The sequence below is a fragment of the Apis cerana genome, linkage group LG15, assembly GCF_029169275.1.
Source record: "Apis cerana isolate GH-2021 linkage group LG15, AcerK_1.0, whole genome shotgun sequence".
Classification (NCBI taxonomy): Eukaryota; Metazoa; Arthropoda; class Insecta; order Hymenoptera; family Apidae; genus Apis; species Apis cerana.
In genome coordinates this window covers 3,859,067-3,876,566 of record NC_083866.1, presented here as the reverse complement: position 1 = coordinate 3,876,566, position 17,500 = coordinate 3,859,067, and the positions used below count along the sequence as shown (strand labels likewise).

The window sequence follows — 17,500 nt, the reverse complement described above, 5'->3', positions numbered from 1 at the left end:
GTTTCTCTTCTCTCTCTCTCTCTCAGCCTTGCCGATTTTCACCGTTCAAACGACGCTTTCGAGATTCTTGGCGAACAGTCTTACGGAAAAGATTATTATTTTAACTCTAAGGTAAAGATATTTTTAGCAAGGGTTTGATATTATATTCTTCCTTTTCGTGTTAAATGTGGGCGCGACGATACGTATCGACGAATCTTGAACAAGCATCAACTTCGTTTCGTCTCTGGGATGATAAGTTGAATACAGAAGCTGTTCAAGTGGCACTTGTTCGTTACACGAAGATTCGTACGAGATAATCTAAATCTTGTATACTAGAGAATTTCTGCCGGATACGGTTTGTGCAAACAACAATACGATCAGCATAAACTGGGGCACAATCACATTCGTATGAATTCTGAGTAAAGCCCTCCCTCCTTCCTTGCCACGATTTCGTATAAAGCGGAATACTAATTAAACTGCATTATACTGTTTATGAAAGACACGTGACAGAGATATTCCTTCCTGACCTTCTTTCTTTTAATAAGAATTTTTTACGACGCGCGTGAAAAATAGAATGGATTTCTTCCCTTTTTTTTCTCTTAAGATTATTTCCTCCCCTCTTCCGGATGTATGCACAGAGATACGATTAACCACCGCTTTGTATGTATGACACGTTTCTCGAATCGAAGGTTCATAGTAGAAGTTGATCGATCAAAGTTTCGAAATTTATCACCGTTAGAACGTGCAAATCTGTCCAACTTTCCTCTTCTTTATCTATCTATCTATCTATTCAGAGTCGAGTTTTTATCGGAATTTTTAAAATTTTAAAAATTTTTATCAAACTTTTGTTTATTGACGGAGATAGGTTTGCATGAACGATTTTCACAAGTCTTTTCACTTTCCCAAAGTTTTATTGTAAAAAAAATTATTCCCGTGTTAAAACTTCGTTATTCATTGTTCAAATTTTACGCACAATTTAATTACGCAAATTCCGCGTAATAAAAAGTATCCGCGGAGTCGAGGCGAAAAATTAGATGAATTTGATAAAAAAAAATTGCCTCGATCAATCTTCCACGTTTCGTTACGAGTTTCGTAGCGCTTTATATTAAAAAAGGATAACAGAAAATTCTAATAAAGGAAGAGAAATAAAAAGAAACAACCCCTAATATCATAAAAAATTCTAAAACGAGCGAAAGGAAATGAAAAAGAATTTTTCAAATCCACTTGTTAACCACGATTAAAAGTTCCAAAAAAAAAAAAAAAAAAGAAGAAACGCAAAACAGGAGAGATCGATTTTGGAACGGAGGATGAGCAGCATAATAGAGGCGGTGTATCGTTTTTCAATAAATTATTCGCCCGCATGCGTGTCTGGCTCACGCTGCGCCGTTTAAGGGGTGTTTCGTATCTCGCCCCATAAGGCGAGCTACAAATTATATCTCGAGGACACACACGCACATGCACAGGTGAGCCATCGATTCTGGCCACTCACGGCATCGTCCTTCCTCCTCCTCGTTTGTCTTGCCGAGAGTTTACGTACGACGTGCTCGTGAATTAAAAATCGATGCCGCCTCGTAAATCCTGATCCGATTTGATCGTCATCTCTTCTCCTCTCGAGAGAAAAAGTAGGAACCATCGTTATCGATCGATGAACAATTTTGGCCAGTTTCCATTTCCACGAAATCTGTAGTGGTTTTGCTCAAAGAATTCTGCGACAATTGAAAAGTGGTTGAAAGTAAATGAAATCGAGAGCTTCAAATTCTTATCCGACGATAATAAGGAAGGTGTATGGCTCTCTGGTTTGAAAGAGGACTGTGGACGTTTCGAGGATTGGGAATTGTTTAAGGGAATTGTTAAAGTTTTATATTCGGTTTAGTGTACCACGAGTTTGAAAGGTTTGGAAATTGTTGTACCGTTTCGTTATTTTTTCTTTTCCCTAGCTTGGAGCGTATTGAAAATTGTTGTATCGAGGAATTGCAACGGTTTTTTCTACGTAGGTTGGATACGTATTCTCGAGTTGGCCTTTTTAGAAATGCATAAAACCGATGCGAGATTCGAATTCTAATTATTTCTTTCCGGTTTTTCATTCGCAAGAGGGATATTCTTGGAAATTTTCTCCAATTTTCCATTAATTGTACAATTTTTTCATTGTGCGTTTCGTAAGACGATATTCATCGATCGATCCTTGAACTACATAACATCATTATTATTAAATTCTGTGTCGTATCCGTAATCGTGGTATAAAAGGGAAGAATAAAGAGTAATTCTTTCTTTTTTTTCAATCTAAAATCGTTTCTTTTCCTTCTTTTTTTTCTTTTTCAGAGACGGAATAAGAAATATTCCTCTTCTATTATTATATCAAAACAAGGAATACCCAGCTGTTTTATTAATATACCTCGGTCACTTGTTATGCACGAGCCTTTTTTTATTACTCTTGACGCGAGGCAAGAGTATAATGGAATGGGATAAACGGGTTTTCAATATTCAATAATACAAATTTCAACACTTAAATCCCCGTTTCGTAATTACATTTCGATCGAAAATCCCCTATGCACGTGATTGAAAAATCACTAGGAACGAATACTCCATATTTCCCCCGAATATAAAGTCCATTTCGTATTTCCATTTTTACAAATGAAAAACACTCTCTGGAATATGCATTTGCTGTATCAATAAATATTACTTTTAAGATAAAATTTCTCATTCTCGCCTCGTCTCTGCACGAAACGTATAACGAGATAAAAATTTCAGGTGGCGCACGAAAACTGGATTCCCTCGTAAATATTTAACGAGCAGGATGTTCCTCTTAGAGTGGATAGATAACGCTTCAACCCCGTTTCAAGGGGAATAAGTTATTCGTCGCGAGATGTTCGAGCACCTTTCTTTTCTCTCCTTTCCTTTTTTCCTTAAATCGAGCAACTTTTCGAACGACGGCGTTGAAAGAAGGGACTCGAAGAGAGAGGGAACTTGTTGTTTCAATTGGTGGAGTTGCAAAATTAGATCTTTTATTATAAGAAGGGTCTCGATTAGCATCTCGTTTTTAAATAGCATACTGGATAAATGTATATATAAAAAACCGAATTAACCATGGTCGGGGAATTAACATAAATAGGCGGTCTCCACTTGGTTTATATCAAAAGGTCATACTGGACGAGGATGGAATTAAAGGATATTTGGATATACTCTCTCATTTTCCCTCTTAAATTACCAAACAAAGTTGTTGAGGGTACGAGTGTTTCGAATTTTTTTTAAAATTCCTTTCAAGATTGATATCAATCGAGCACGATTTTGAATCATGCTCGTTAAAGAAATATTTAGAGGTCTTTTCTTTTTTTTTTTTTTTTTATTTTTAGAGATTGAGCGTTAAGATTGTTACGCATTTATCTCAGGATCGTTTGTAGGCGTCCCTAGAGATGGCCTCAAGCTCGTTTAAAGGTGCTTTAGATCTCTATCTCATTCTCTTAATCATTTTTAGATTATTCGAGAACGTTTAGAGCATTCGTCTCAAGGTCTCAAACTCAAAACACGTCTTTTTTTAAAACAATCGTCGAAATTTGTGAAAGTCAAGAAAGAACTTCACGAAATAAACGCATTTCACGCTTCTTCCACCTTCTTCTTCCATCATTTTTCATCCCCGTCTTATTTAAGCCCCTACATGGCGAAGGGCCGTGTTCCAAGGGGATGATCTCGGACACTAAAGGAGAAGAAGCGTTAAGCAAGGGCGTAAAGCGACTCGTTAGCCGACCGAACAGGGGAAAAATCGAAGAAGAAGAGGAAGAAGAAGAAGAAAAAAAGGTCCCTCGAATTCTGATCGAAATCCTGAATACCCGCTGATTTCATCCAGATCTTCTCTCCAGCGTAATAGTTCCTTCAGCCGTTCAGTCTTTCCAACGATAAACTCGAATCGTAACGAAGGTCTGCGGTCTATATTTCCATTTTTCATTTAATTCTCCCTCTGATGATGCGGAGGAAGAGATACAGAAGACCCTTCAACCGAATTTTCTCTTCGAAGAAACTCCTTTCTTTTTTTTCTTACATCTCACATTAGACAAAATTGCTCGTAACTCGATATAGAATTTCCAAATTCACAAACTTTGTCATCAAATTTCACTCGAATTAATCTTTGACCGAATTTTACCACGATTTACCGCGCGCATCGATTAAACAAGAGGGAGGAATATTTCCCCAGGGGCGGATTAACAGGCTGGAAGGGAAAACAAGGGTGGCGATCTCTGATATCTCCGCACGAATTCGAAATCGTGGAAATTTCTGCCGAAAATTCGCACCCACTTCTCCCTATTCCTGTCCACCCCCCTATATGTCCAACCCTGTTTCCATCCATTGGGTTTATTTCGAGCGGGATTGGGCCGGTGCGAGCATCGATTTTCTATTTATGGAATATAATTTAACCAACATTATTGCGGCATTACGACGACGTTAACGTCATCCAACCACACGAGCCACCCCTCCCAGGAGAGGATTTAATATTTCTTAAGGGTGGTTAGGATGATCGTTCGAGTCGGTGGCCGCGCGCGTTTAATTGGCCTGCACGCGATTCCTTTGCTAATTCACGAGGATTTAATCCCTTCCGTGGGCCGGAAGTGGCGCGATAATTTATGGATCTTTACTCCAGGAGGGTTGAAGCGAGTTTTAACATTTTTCGAGCAAATTTTCAATAGTGCTTCTCTACTGATATTGTGACTTTTTTTTTTCTTTTTGGCAACGTGAAAAGAAACGTAATAAAATCTCGGTGGAAGGATGGTGAAAAGGGAGGACGGAGAATTTTTTAATTTTTCACGACAAATTTTCGTTCTGCTACTTCGAGTTCGAGGAACGTGTATAATTATTATTCGTTTAACGAGGTAATTATAAATTGAATTAATTATAGAAAGATCAATTTTTGTATTGTTGATGAATTTTCTATTTTTTCCCCTCCCACTTTTTATTTACAACACTTTCTTTTCAATTATTGATTAGCTTTCGCGCTTAGCTAACAATGTTATAATTTTAAAAATATTAATTATTATTGACGTCGCTATCATTTGACGTCAAAAAAGGTTGCAATTAAATTTCCACGAAATTGGATTTTTATTTTTTAACGGGCAAATTTCAATTTTAAATCTCCCTTTGACATTTCATTAATTGCGAATTAATTATACATGCCAGAAATGATAATTATCGTCACTGTACATATATTCTGTACATGAATCGAAACGATTTTTATTCTCTCCATTTTTCTCTCTACGCTTCCAACCGACACTTCGGCCCGGACTCGAATAGAGATCACGTTTATTAAATATCGCCGCTTTGACGTTATTACCATCCCCCTAATTGCGTCGTTAATTTACTTGTGAGCAATTTAAAGGATAATTAGTCGTTCGATTAGCGCCAAGCACGAGTTCCGTTTATCGAGAGAACCGCGGATGAACCGCGTGCACTCAACGACTTCCGGTATTGCGATGCGGTATAAAATAAAGGAAATTTTAATTCGAAATTTTTATAAATAAATTTCCTTTTCTCTAATGAGAAAAAAAAATCGCACGTTATATATATTTGTCCATTTTCTCGAAGGATTGTTAATTTCTTTCCAAATTAATCATTCCTTCTCGTCCAGTAAATTTAAATTGCGCAACAGAATCTTTATTTATTATTCTCTTTATTTATTTATTATCTTTATCTTTATTTATTATATTTATTTATTAGGGAAATTATTATTTTACTCAGAACGAGCCGCGTATATAAATATCGCTCGGGAAATTAATAAACCGGCAGATTCGTTCGAATTTTCGAAATTTCAAAATTAGCTCTAGCTTCAGATCCAGAAAGCTGGCCTTAGAACGCTGTTGAAGCAACAGCCCCGGGACGTTACTTAGCAATTTCTGGTAATTTACTTCGTTATAACTTACGATGCTGAGTTTAGTCTCGGTGGTTCCAGTTCAGTGGAAGTACAATGATGTCGTTAATGTTGTTTCCCAACGTTCCACGGGATGAATTGGAGACGAGGTGTCCATGAAAATCACGAATCAACGCAAATTTCCTTCTTTCTTCTCGATTTTTTCTTATCAATTTCACAAAATTCTATTGCAGGTGTTTGAAATTAATATTTTTTAATTCTTCCATGCGACTCGTCAAATTTATTTAATTATCATCGTATAAGAGACTAGTTGAAGCAACAATTGAGGTTATGATATTTGTCTAGGGAATAATTTAGGGAATTTTATTGGAAATATCATTATTCAACTTTTCATATACGCTTTTCACACACACACGCACACACATATATACACAGGAATTCGACATTTATTTATTGACAAAAATTTCCAGCCATCATTTCGTTCGATTCTGAAATTCGATTAATTCGACGAAGAAAGGATAAATCGTAAGGATTAATTTCCGATGGAATTATATAAAATAGAAGATACAATCTTCTGGTAATGATCAGAGATCGTCGTCAGAGTCCCGGAACCGCTCGTATTTCGCCACCGATTTCTGGAACGTCTCGTAATCCCTCTTCTCATCCTTTAATAATTTCCTCCTCTCCAGTGTTAGGTATACGAGTAGAGGGCAATAGCCGATGTTCATTAACCCGACGACTCGCATAACCCATTGGAAACCGATCGTCTTCGCCATTTCTCCACCCGCTATGGGCCCTTAAACGAATGCTCGTTTCGTGCAAATTATTCAAAAGCTTGAAACACCCTCCACAAGACATTTCGAAAATTTGAACAATTTCGTGGAACGGAATTATCCACGATAGCAAAACGACTTACCAAGAGAATAGGCCAGGCTGACTGCCACTTGTTGGATCGAGTACACGGGGCCGTAATTGCCGTTTTGGTCCACGAGGCTGGCCAACAGTGGGACCAGCGCGGCGTCCGCCACTCCGATACCCAAACCCATCCCCAGATGCGGGACTATCAGTTGCGACATCGTTCGGGAGGAGGGTATCAAAATGGCGCTGATCCCGACCAACAGCATGGCCAGAACGGCGATTTTGCTACGCCCGTAGCGATAAGCTATCACGCCAAAGAAATTCGTCCCAACCAGGTAGCCTATGCTGTCCGGGATGAACACCGTCCCCAGCTGCCATTTCTGAGAAAGATTTGTTTCGAAACGAGGAAGGGAGAGAAAATTTCAAGGAAAAATACCTTGGGCTTTATGTGAGCTCGGAGCCAGATTGGCAGGCAGGGCTCCAGGATGGCCATTGGTGACGTTGAACACCATATAGCCCCGAAGATGATCAGTATGTACGGGTCGGACAGCAGGTGGGTCCAAGAGGTTTCTCGGTCGATGGGCTGGAAATTATAATTATTTATTCGGGGAGACGGTGTCTTTATCGAGCAATGTTACCTCGGCGGTACTCGTTTCCACGTTGAGCGTGAAAATCTGCAGACCTGCAAGGGGAAAATTCGCATCAACGATTTTAAAAAGTGTATACAAGAGAAAGAAGAAAATATACTTGGAAAGGATTGAAAAAATTGAAAGGGAGAAAAGAGGAGAAAGTTCGTACATATGGCGAGGACGATGAAGCAGGAGACGAGGAGGAAGGGGGCCATTTTCCCCTCGAGGTCGTAGAGAACGGAGCCAATCGGATATCCGACGAGTACCCCCAGCGCGATGCTTCCAAGGACGAAGCCCATGATCCTCGACCTCTTGTCCTCTTCCGGGTATTGGGAGGCGACCAGCGACATGCCGGAAACGCCGATACAAGCGGAGGAAATGCCTTGGACGCTTCGTGCCAGGAACAGTACTTCGTAAGTTTGGCCGAACGCGAACACTGAGGACGAGATAGAAGGCTATGCTCTCTCTTTTTTCCTTTCCAACGAGCGAGGAGGAGGCGCGTTCTCGTTCCATTTCGAGGAACGGCCGAGATATACGTGTATATAAAGCTTGAGAGGGTGTTGGAGAAACTTGTTGCATTTGAATGCGACAGTTTCCAAGCTTCTGAAAATCTGCGCAATCTATACAAATTATTCTCTCGGATGACGACGACCGTTTTCTCACTCGGAAATGAAATTTTGACGGCGGGATCTTTCGAACAGATAGAAAAGAAAGAGCTTACGCGTTGCCGCCAATAGAAGGCTCAGATTCCCAAGGAGCAACGGTTTCGTGTAACCGAGAGTGCCGGTAAAGGTGCCCACAGCTGGATTCAATATCAATTGAACCAACGCCTTCGAGCTCAATAACAAACCCACTCGTCCGTTCTCGTCGCCCTCACCGTCCCCCGTCGAATTTCCATCCAGCGTGCAAAGGTAATCCGGTATGATAGGCACTGAAATATATTTTCGTGTTTATTAGATCGTACGCAATTATTCTGACTCGAAGAGACTCGTATTATACCCGAGGAAAAGAGGACTTTGAATAATTTACCAACAACGGTGAGCAACACGTTGTCCAGAAAAAGGCTGAGGTACACGACAGCGACGAGGATCACCCTCGATCTCCCCCCGTTCTCCACCGTTCTCATCATCTTCCTCGGTGTAGCGATCACTGCTCGACCCCTTCTCGAAGGACATAGTATATCCCTCTCCCTCACACCCCCGAGCCCACTCTTTTCTCGCCCCTTCCCCTCTCACATAGCGAGGAATCCGCGAGTGTAGATTATCTTTTTCTCCTCTTTTCTTTCTTTCTTTCTTTCTTTCTTTCTTTCTTTCCTCGCGCAGAGAGGACCCACCCTCTCGATACGAGAAACAGGGTTGTGTACGTGACTGGAAACCGTGCCAGTCCCGATCCCGCTTTTATAGCTATCCATCCTCTCCTCGCGCCATCCTTGCGCAGAAGCTGCTTTTTCTGGGGAAAAAAAACGCGGACGTGGCCGGGCCCCTCCACGACTTTCACGAGCCGATGCACTTTTCGATTTATTTATCGTAGCTTATCGAGCCGGGCCAGCCCCAACGGTTTTCCATTATTTTTCACGTGTGCGGTTGGCCACATGATGCGGAATTAATAAAGGGAGAATCGTTCGACGCCTTATATCTTTTCGCGCGTTTTTCATCCAGATGGATTTCGATTTCTTTCTTTCTTTTTCTTTTTTCGAGTTTGACAATTCGATAATTCGTCAAGAGATTTAAAGACTTGTGTTGTCGAAGGATGTTTTAGTTTTTCTCGTTTAAAGTTTGGTTAAATTTGCGTCGAAAAGTTAGTTTTTTTAATAATTGTATGTTTATTGTCAATTTAGAAAATTTTTGAGAAATTTCTCGCCTCTACAATTTTTTTTTTGAAAATTTTTGAAAGTCTATTGAAATTTCTTTTCCAAAAATTTTAGAAAAATTTTTCACTTTTACAATTTTTTAATTTTGAGGTTTAGTTTTTAAATGATTGATTAAATAGTTTTATCTTTTTTCCAGATTTGGATTTAGAAATTTCAGATTTTGGAATTTGAAAATTTTCCTTTTTTGAAACTCTATTGAAATTTCTTTTCCAAAAATTTTAGAAAAATTTTTCACTTTTACAATTTTTTAATTTTGAGGTTTAGTTTTTAAACGACTTAATTTTATTAATATAATTAATAATTTAATTAAATTAAATATAATAAATTAATTTTATAATTTAATAGTTTTATCCCTTTTCCAGATTTGGGTTTAGAAATTTCAGATCTTGGAATTTAAAAATTTGTCATTTTTGAAACTCTATTGAAATTTCTTTTCCAAAAATTTTCTCGCTTTTACAATTTTTTCGTGTTTCGAGATTTAATTTTTGTCGATTTATCCCTTTTCCAGATTTGGGTTTAGAAATTTCAGATCTTGGAATTTAAAAATTTTCTTTTCTCGCTTTTACAATTTTTTCGTGTTTCGAGATTTAATTTTTGTCGATTTTCCAGATTTGGATTTAGAAATTTCAGATTTTGGAATTTGAAAATTTTCCTTTCTCGCTTTTACAATTTTTTCGTGTTTCGAGATTTAATTTTTGTCGATTTTCCAGATTTGGGTTTAGAAATTTCAGATCTTGGAATTTGAAAATTTTCCTTTCTCGCTTTTACAATTTTTTCGTGTTTCGAGATTTAATTTTTGTCGATTTTCCAGATTTGGAAATTTCAGATCTTGGAGTTTGAAAATTTTTGAAACTCCGTCGAAATTTCGTTTAAATTTCTCGCTTTCTGAGCATTCTGAGAATAAAGTGATAGAGGATTCGATGTAAAAAAAAAAAAAAAAAAGGAAAAATTAATTTTCTCGGTTTCGAACAGTTTCTCAATTTTCCATGGGTTGCGTTTCCATCGTCCGCGTTTCCGGTTACGGCATCGATATACCTGCACCTGTGCCCCCGATTGCGGAATTACGATCGACCATAATGCAATTTCGGCGGGGAGCACGCGAAATTGCTTCTCTCGCACGCGCTGGTCCTTTCCACGCGCAAAAGGGACCCTGCCTCGGCCTCACCTCGTTTTGTACTTTAATTACGCCGATAATGGCCGACAGACAGGATTTCCGTTTTATCGTGAAAGTCGATCGAACGCTTCGGAAACGATTTCTATTTCCGAAAGAAAACGAGAGGGAAACGGAGTATTAAAAAGTAAATAAATTAAAATTTCATTTTCATTCACGCGTATTACGATATATATATATATATTTTTTTTTCTGGAGAAAGGATTTAGAAAAGAATATTTCCTTTCATCTTGTCTCTTATATATTTTTTTTGTATTTTTGTAACGAATTTTAAATGATAAATATTACAATACTTTTCGTTTATACGATATTAATTAAAAACCTCGTCCATTCTTTATATATTCTTCACCTTTACATTCACTCATTCGCTCATCTTTGTATCTCATCGAGTCGAAGAAACAACTTTCGCGCTATTCACCGACTAGATTCACTTAGACGACAAGTTTAAACACGAAGATCTATCGGCTAGGACAATTGCTTATTACAATTTCAAGTCAAACGTGCAATTAAACCAAAAAAATTTTCCTCCTCGTTCAAAATCGAGTGATCCTGCTCGTCTCCTCGTTCCTCTCCTCCTCCTCCTCGCGAATCGTCGCCTCGACCTGGGCCAACCTGGGGCTGTTCGACCTGCTGCTGGCATACGCGGATTCGTTGATCGATCTCCGACACGCCGACACGTTGCTCTCCACGTAAACGTCCGTCTCGATGCAATCCTTCTCTCCTTTGGCCCTCCTCTTCCGGTTGCTCTTCGGCCGCGCGTAAGTCGCGCTCCCGTCGATTCTCGACTGGAAAGTGCGTGTTCCCTTTATTCTCGACGAATTTAAGTGAAAATGAGAGAAAGAAAAGGAGAAGAATCTCATCGAATCGTAGCTTTCCGAAAAATCCCACCCACCCACGATTTAATTTCAAGTATATCGAAACGACCGATTTGTCGAATGATAAATCAATTTTGAATTTTAGAAAGAAATGTTGTTAAAAAAAAAATCTCACGTCCGCATCCTCGATGCAGACTTGCGGTATCGAGTAAGAGTTATTCACTTCCCGCATCTCCGAGTGGTATCCGTAATTGTTGTATCCGGGAATCCTTCTGTTGCCTAGATACTTTTGCCCTGGGCTCGAGCTTCCGTAATAGTTGGGATACATGGTGGGTGTCACGTGCAAATTGGTCGTGCTTCCCCCGCCGGAGTGCACGTAGTCGTAAAACGGGCGACTCTGCCCGAACAAAGTTTTCTTTTCATCGTTCTTGTGATACGAGAAATGGTTAGAAATAGTTTCCAAAATTATTCTATTACGAGCGAGATTAAGATTTTTATATTTGGAAAAAAATCCATTCAGGAGGAGGATACTCACCTGCCTGCCAATCGTGTCGATCCTCGAGTCGGGCGCAAGATCGGTCGAGCCGAATCTCTGCCCGAACTTCTTCCCCCTTGCGAGATGCGTCACCATGTAATACGTCCTCGGTATCAGTATACCTATAATGATGAGATAAGCGGTGGATATGATTCCGAGGGAGACCACGGTGTCGCGGTATTCAGGCTCCACGAGGATGAAGCAGGTGAGCCACACGGCCCAGGCGATCAACAGGCCGATGGACGTGCCGAAGAAACACTTGCCCTCCCTGTAATTGCGCGGCAGTTGGAAGATGAAGAAGCACACGACGAACAGCGTGATCAGTAGGAATATATCGTATCCTGGAAACAGGTGACATTCTCTTGCTGTCGAGTTTTTTTTATTTTATTTCGGGGGGGATATGTAAAATAGAAGAATCTTTTCACCCAGAAGAGCGATGAATATCAGGCTCCTCATAATTACGGCCGAGTCGTGGTTGCTGAGGGCGAAGAACATGACGGATATGGCGACCTGGACGAAGAACATGAAGAACACCATCAGCCCTTGGAGGTGGCCGTTTATGTGGGCGGTGAACACGCCCCCCTTGGAGAACACGAGGAAGAAGGCCCTGGTCAGCATGAGGGAGAAGTCGAGTCCGAAGGCCAGGGTCGTCGCGAGTATCTTCCTCGAGTTCAAGCGTTCGCCCCCCAAATAGTCGTCGTTGATGCAGAACGGAAGCACGGTCTGGAGGGTGAACACGTTGGCGAGTATCAGGACGATCGTCAGCACTGGGTTCCCGTCGAGGACGTCCTCGACCATGAAACGGTAGATGATGAAGACGGCGATCGCGCCGCAGGCGAACGTCCCGCACACGACCACCGTCAGGAAGATTGGGATCCAGTTGCCAGCCTTTAACAAACCCCTGTCGAGCGAATCTGGGACAGAGGGAGGGAACCATTTTGAAAAGGATGATGTCAGTTGCAACTTTTTTTCGAGGTTATTTTAGAGATGATTAGAATTATTATTAATATTTTTTTAAAGTTTCTCTGGCCGATTAAAATACTAGTAAAATGTATTATTCTGGTTGGAATTTTTTAATTTCTAGAATCTTCTCAAACATCACGTTTCTTTTTTTGCTTTAAAAGTTTCTTTGGATTAAAATATTTTCAATGTATTATTCTGGTTGGAATTTTTTAACTATTTCTAGAATCTTCTCAAACATCACATTTCTTTTTTTGCTTTAAAAGTTTCTTTGGATTAAAATATTTTCAATGTATTATTTTGATTGGAATTTTTGTTGAAGAGCAGAGTCCCTTCCTTTTGCAACTCTTTTTAGAATCTAACATCACATTTCTTTTTAACATTACTTTTACATTTTTTACTTTTACTTTTAACATCACTTTAAAGTTACTTAAAAGTTTCTTTGGCCGATTAAAATACTTCCACTGTATTATTTTGATTGGAATTTTTGTTGAAATTCTCTTTAAGAGAAGAGTTTTTCCCTTTTGCAAGTATTTTTAAAATCTACTCAAACATCACATTTCTTTTTTTTGCTTTAAAAGTTTCTTTGGATTAATATATTTTCAATGTATTATTCTGGTTGGAATTTTTGTTGAGAAGAACAGTCCTTTTAACTATTTCTAGAATCTTCTCAAACATCACATTTCTTTTTTTGCTTTAAAAGTTTCTTTGGATTAAAATATTTTCAATGTATTATTTTGATTGGAATTTTTGTTGAAGAGAACAGTCTTTCCTTTTGCAACTCTTTTTAGAATCTAACATCACATTTCTTTTTAACATTACTTTTACATTTTTTACTTTTACTTTTAACATCACTTTAAAGTTACTTAAAAGTTTGTTTGGCTGATTAAAATACTTCCAATCTATTATTTTGATTGAAATTTTTGTTGAAATTCTCTTTAAGAGAAGAGTTTTTCCTTTTTGAACTATTTCTAAAATCTTCTCAAACATCACGTTTCTTTTTTTGCTTTAAAAGTTTCTTTGGATTAAAATATTTTCAATGTATTATTTTGATTGGAATTTTTGTTGAAGAGAAGAGTCCCTTCCTTTTGCAACTATTTCTAGAATCTTCTCAAACATCACATTTCTTATTTATTACTTTAAAGTTACTTAAAAGTTTCTTTGACTGATTAAAAACTTCCAATGTATTATTTTACTGAAATTCTCTTTAAGAGAAGAGTTTTTTTTTAACTATTTCCAGAATATCTGAATTGTTTATACAATTTTTTGCAATCTTTCACAATTAAAAATCTTTCCAACTGAAATTTCGACTGAAATTTTTCTCCCTTCAACGGTCCCCTTTCATGCGAATCGAATTCGTTCGTAGAAAAGAAAAAATGCATCAAACACGGAAACGAGAGGAGAGGATTACCTTTGCCACGAGGGCCGAATCTTTTCTTGAAATTAGCGCACCCGTCGCAGTTCCTCGCGTACTTCTTCAAGCACAGCCTCGGCATCTTGGGCATCCTTGACTCGGCCGACACTCTGAACTTCATATTAGCCGGCTCCACGTTGTACGCGGCCATGTCGACCACGTCCCCTCGCTGACTCTTCATCGCCACCAGATACCTGATCGAGTGCGACCTCGCAATTATTCGTAGCGCGGTGTACACGTCCGCGTTCCTCATCTCCTGCCTCGAGCCGGGGTTGAAGCGTTGCATCGCGCACAACGCGGCCGTGGCCCGTGGACAGTTCCGCTTTCGAATATCCTGCAGCAATTGCGCGAGCTCGAGCACCGCTTTACCCACGCCGAGCAAGTGCGGGGAACGCGTGACGGGCTCGGCGGCCGCCTCGAGGAACGTGCTCGGCGAGGACACGTCTTGGAGTAGCTCCGGGTCGAGCGGCGACGCCCTCACCGCGTACGAGCCCGAGGGAACCAGATCTGCAAGAATTTTCCCACAGTAAGTAAGTTCCTCCCTCCGAAAAACCGATCGATTCACCGTCCACGCTCGATCCATCCAGGGACAACGCTATCCAAGTTTTCCTCGACTCCTCCAGTCTCTCCCCCCTCTCTATCCACTGCCGAATATCGCTCCTCCGCCCGATCACGGCGATCACCGGCTCCGTCTCGTCCCCCTCCAGCTCCAAACTGCCCCCGTAATTTTTCACGCAAATCCCCGCCTCCCTTGCCGCGTCCAGAAATATGTTCAGCGCCGGGTCGTGGCTGGCCAATAGCAGATCGACCGTCTCGAACCTGGTGCTCATGTAATGGACCATCAGATTGATCAGCGGCCTCGTCAAGTTTTCCTCGTCGTACGTGGCGATAGGCGAAACGCTGTAGTTGCGCAACGGTTCCATTATCCCCGCATACTCGGACGGCAATAATATCCCCATGTCGTAGCGGTCCGCCCGGCAATCGGCCTCCACGGTTGCTTGCAGCGCTTGTTTGTACACGGTCGTCTCGTCGAAACAAGTGTCCAAGATCTTCAAACCTTTCCCATTCAACGTTAAATTAGCGCAGTTCGACGTGTATACACGCGTGTGTGCACGTATTGGCTCACCCAACGAGAATCCAGGAATGAATTCGTACTTGTTCAACAGATGAACTACGTACGAGGCGGTCACGACTTCTTGCAACCCAGTATCGCTCGTCACGTTGCAGTAGGGCCCGTGATTGATGTTCAAGAACACTGAAAATGTGTATATATATATATATACGAGTGTTCAAAATTCTGATTCGTTTTCCAAAAGGAAAAATCGGAAGAGTTACAGGCTTAATGTAACTTATTTACTGGTTCTAAATAATTTACTGGTTTACCAGAGAGAACGGCGTCACCGGGGATCTCGAACAAACTCCTGTTCCTCGAGCACGTGCTCGGATCCTCGAGGTCGTCTTTTGTCCCTAGGGCGGTGCGCAGCGCGGCAAGAAAAATCACTAGAAAGTGGGAGGACGCCATCCTTCCTCGAAACAATTTCATTCCCTTCCCTTCCCTCGAAACGATACGAATTTCTCACCTCCAACAACGACGGTGTTTAATCGATAATCGTTCGTTCAAAAGAGGAAAGTTCTTCTCGAGGCGAGGATCGAGACGCCATTGTCGGCCAGAAATCGTTTTCGATCGATCTATCCGTTGTTCTCCGCATTCCCTCTTCCGTTATTCATGACTTCGCCTCGACTCCTCCCCTTAAGAGGCGTCTCGAGAAGCAGGGGGAATATCCTAGGGAAAATGGCGGCAAGGATAACGTTTATCGTGGAACGCCGTTTCATTTCATTCCCCCAATGTCGCATATGTACCCAATTTATTTAGATACTTCTCCTTCGATTCGCCCATCTTTCTTATCTTAGCCGATCCGGGTGAGTCGATCATGTTTCTTGATCTCTCGTGAATGTTTTTTATTTATTCCTTTTCTTAGAAGCTTAGAATTTAGAGGGTAATACCGGAATCGATCAGGTTTCTTGTTGTACAGTTTCGTTCCTCCCCTTTCAACTTTGATAATCTCTTTTTCTTAATTGTAATCCGATTCCGGGAGAGGTGTTTGGGTTCGATCAAATCCTTATTTTTAATCCTTTGCTTCCGAGATTCGATTTTTTATCGACCTTAGGATGATACGATTAACTTCTCTCTAAGGTAGAAAGTTTCGTTTGGAATCGAATAAATTTATTTCTTTTTTTTTTCTTCATTGAAATTTAAGTCTAACGATCAAGCTTTCCGCGAACTTGATCGTAAACATTCTTTTTCCTTCGAAATTTATATTATACAATTTTTGCTCTGATTATAGCTTTCTTATTCTTTCACGTTTAAGATTCGAAGATTTATCGATCTTCGTGGAAAAAGATTCTTCTCGAAAAAATTAATATTTCTTCAATAATCGATAAATATGATTCGCGTTGGATTAATACAAATAGGTTACTTCAGTTCCCTCCTTGCAATCAGAACGACTCGCTATTGATCAACTTTCTCATTAAAAATTCATTCCACCTGCTTATATACCCTGTTACGATTCACAAACTGCATAAGAACTGCTTATTATTACAAGAGAACTAAATATCAAACAAGCATAACTACAATTAATATCCATCTAAAATAAACTCACCCAAACGTCCAACTAATAAAATCTTCTCCCTTTTACCAAAATATCCCCCACCACTGCAAAAATCCTCTCCTTTATTCTTTATCCAACATCACGAAAAATCGACCCAGAGATCGCCGCTTCTTCCTTCTTCGAATCCTCTCCTCTCCTCCGTTATATCGTCACTGGATCGTGGCGCAAAGTTTTCGGCTGAAGTACGGGGAAACGACTGAGCCGGTTATTTTCGGGCAACGTATGAAACCGAGTGTATAAAAGTGAGGCCGGTGGTGCGCTTTGGGGAGCAGCTGGCGCGCACTGCACACGGCAGTGACCACCACGGAAGCCGTACCGCGGGCCCTCCCCCCCTTCTAAACGTATTACACGTTCAGTCACGTTGAGGTCTGCAGCCATTTAAGCGGAGCGCGTACGGCCTAATTGACAGCCGAGGCCTCTCTTGTTTCTTGACAGTGGCGAGGGACAACGAGAGACGAAGGGAGTAGCCCTCCCCTCCTCGATGATCGAAAGCGACAGCGGATTCCTCGGCCGGACGAAAGGGTAAACTGGGTTACCCTCCTCCTGCATCCAGCCTAATGTTATTAATTGGATTTGAGATTTATTTGAGATGTGATCGAAGGAGTTTAAATCTTCGTTGGACATTTTGTTTAGATAAATCATCTTGATCATTCGACTTTGATGAATGTTCAACGAGTTTTACAAATTACGAACGTGAGAGTTTTGAGAAGCAGATTCTTCTCGAGAGTTGCTTAATTTTTGAGAAGTAT

General features: G+C 40.4%; 2 protein-coding genes across 9 annotated transcripts; both read right to left on the bottom strand.

The window, feature by feature from the left end:
• Nucleotides 1-6,079: 6,079 nt before the first annotated feature.
• Nucleotides 6,080-9,269, bottom strand: LOC107997963 (synaptic vesicular amine transporter). The gene is made up of 7 exons (XM_017056917.3): nucleotides 8,347-9,269; nucleotides 8,039-8,248; nucleotides 7,487-7,753; nucleotides 7,327-7,370; nucleotides 7,125-7,271; nucleotides 6,747-7,068; nucleotides 6,080-6,626 (listed from the first exon to the last, which is right to left on the bottom strand). Exons 1-7 carry the CDS (start codon nucleotides 8,444-8,446, stop codon nucleotides 6,415-6,417), a joined length of 1,302 nt encoding a protein of 433 aa, XP_016912406.2. The 5' UTR covers nucleotides 8,447-9,269; the 3' UTR covers nucleotides 6,080-6,414.
• Nucleotides 9,270-10,581: 1,312 nt separating this feature from the next.
• Nucleotides 10,582-17,300, bottom strand: LOC107998036 (protein bride of sevenless). Of its 8 annotated transcripts, none has more exons than XM_028666789.2 (9): nucleotides 16,743-17,300; nucleotides 15,466-16,640; nucleotides 15,209-15,337; nucleotides 14,648-15,139; nucleotides 14,080-14,589; nucleotides 12,134-12,622; nucleotides 11,709-12,049; nucleotides 11,349-11,600; nucleotides 10,582-11,143 (listed from the first exon to the last, which is right to left on the bottom strand). In XM_028666789.2, the coding sequence occupies exons 2-9, from the start codon at nucleotides 15,623-15,625 to the stop codon at nucleotides 10,892-10,894; spliced, it is 2,625 nt and encodes an 874-aa protein (XP_028522590.2). In that variant the 5' UTR covers nucleotides 15,626-16,640; nucleotides 16,743-17,300; the 3' UTR covers nucleotides 10,582-10,891. The 8 variants fall into 8 exon arrangements, with proteins under 8 accessions (XP_028522590.2, XP_061941593.1, XP_028522591.2 ...); XM_062085609.1 differs by having other exon boundaries at nucleotides 11,349-11,570; XM_028666790.2 differs by having other exon boundaries at nucleotides 15,466-16,657; nucleotides 16,743-17,058.
• Between the last annotated feature and the right edge of the window lie 200 nt (nucleotides 17,301-17,500).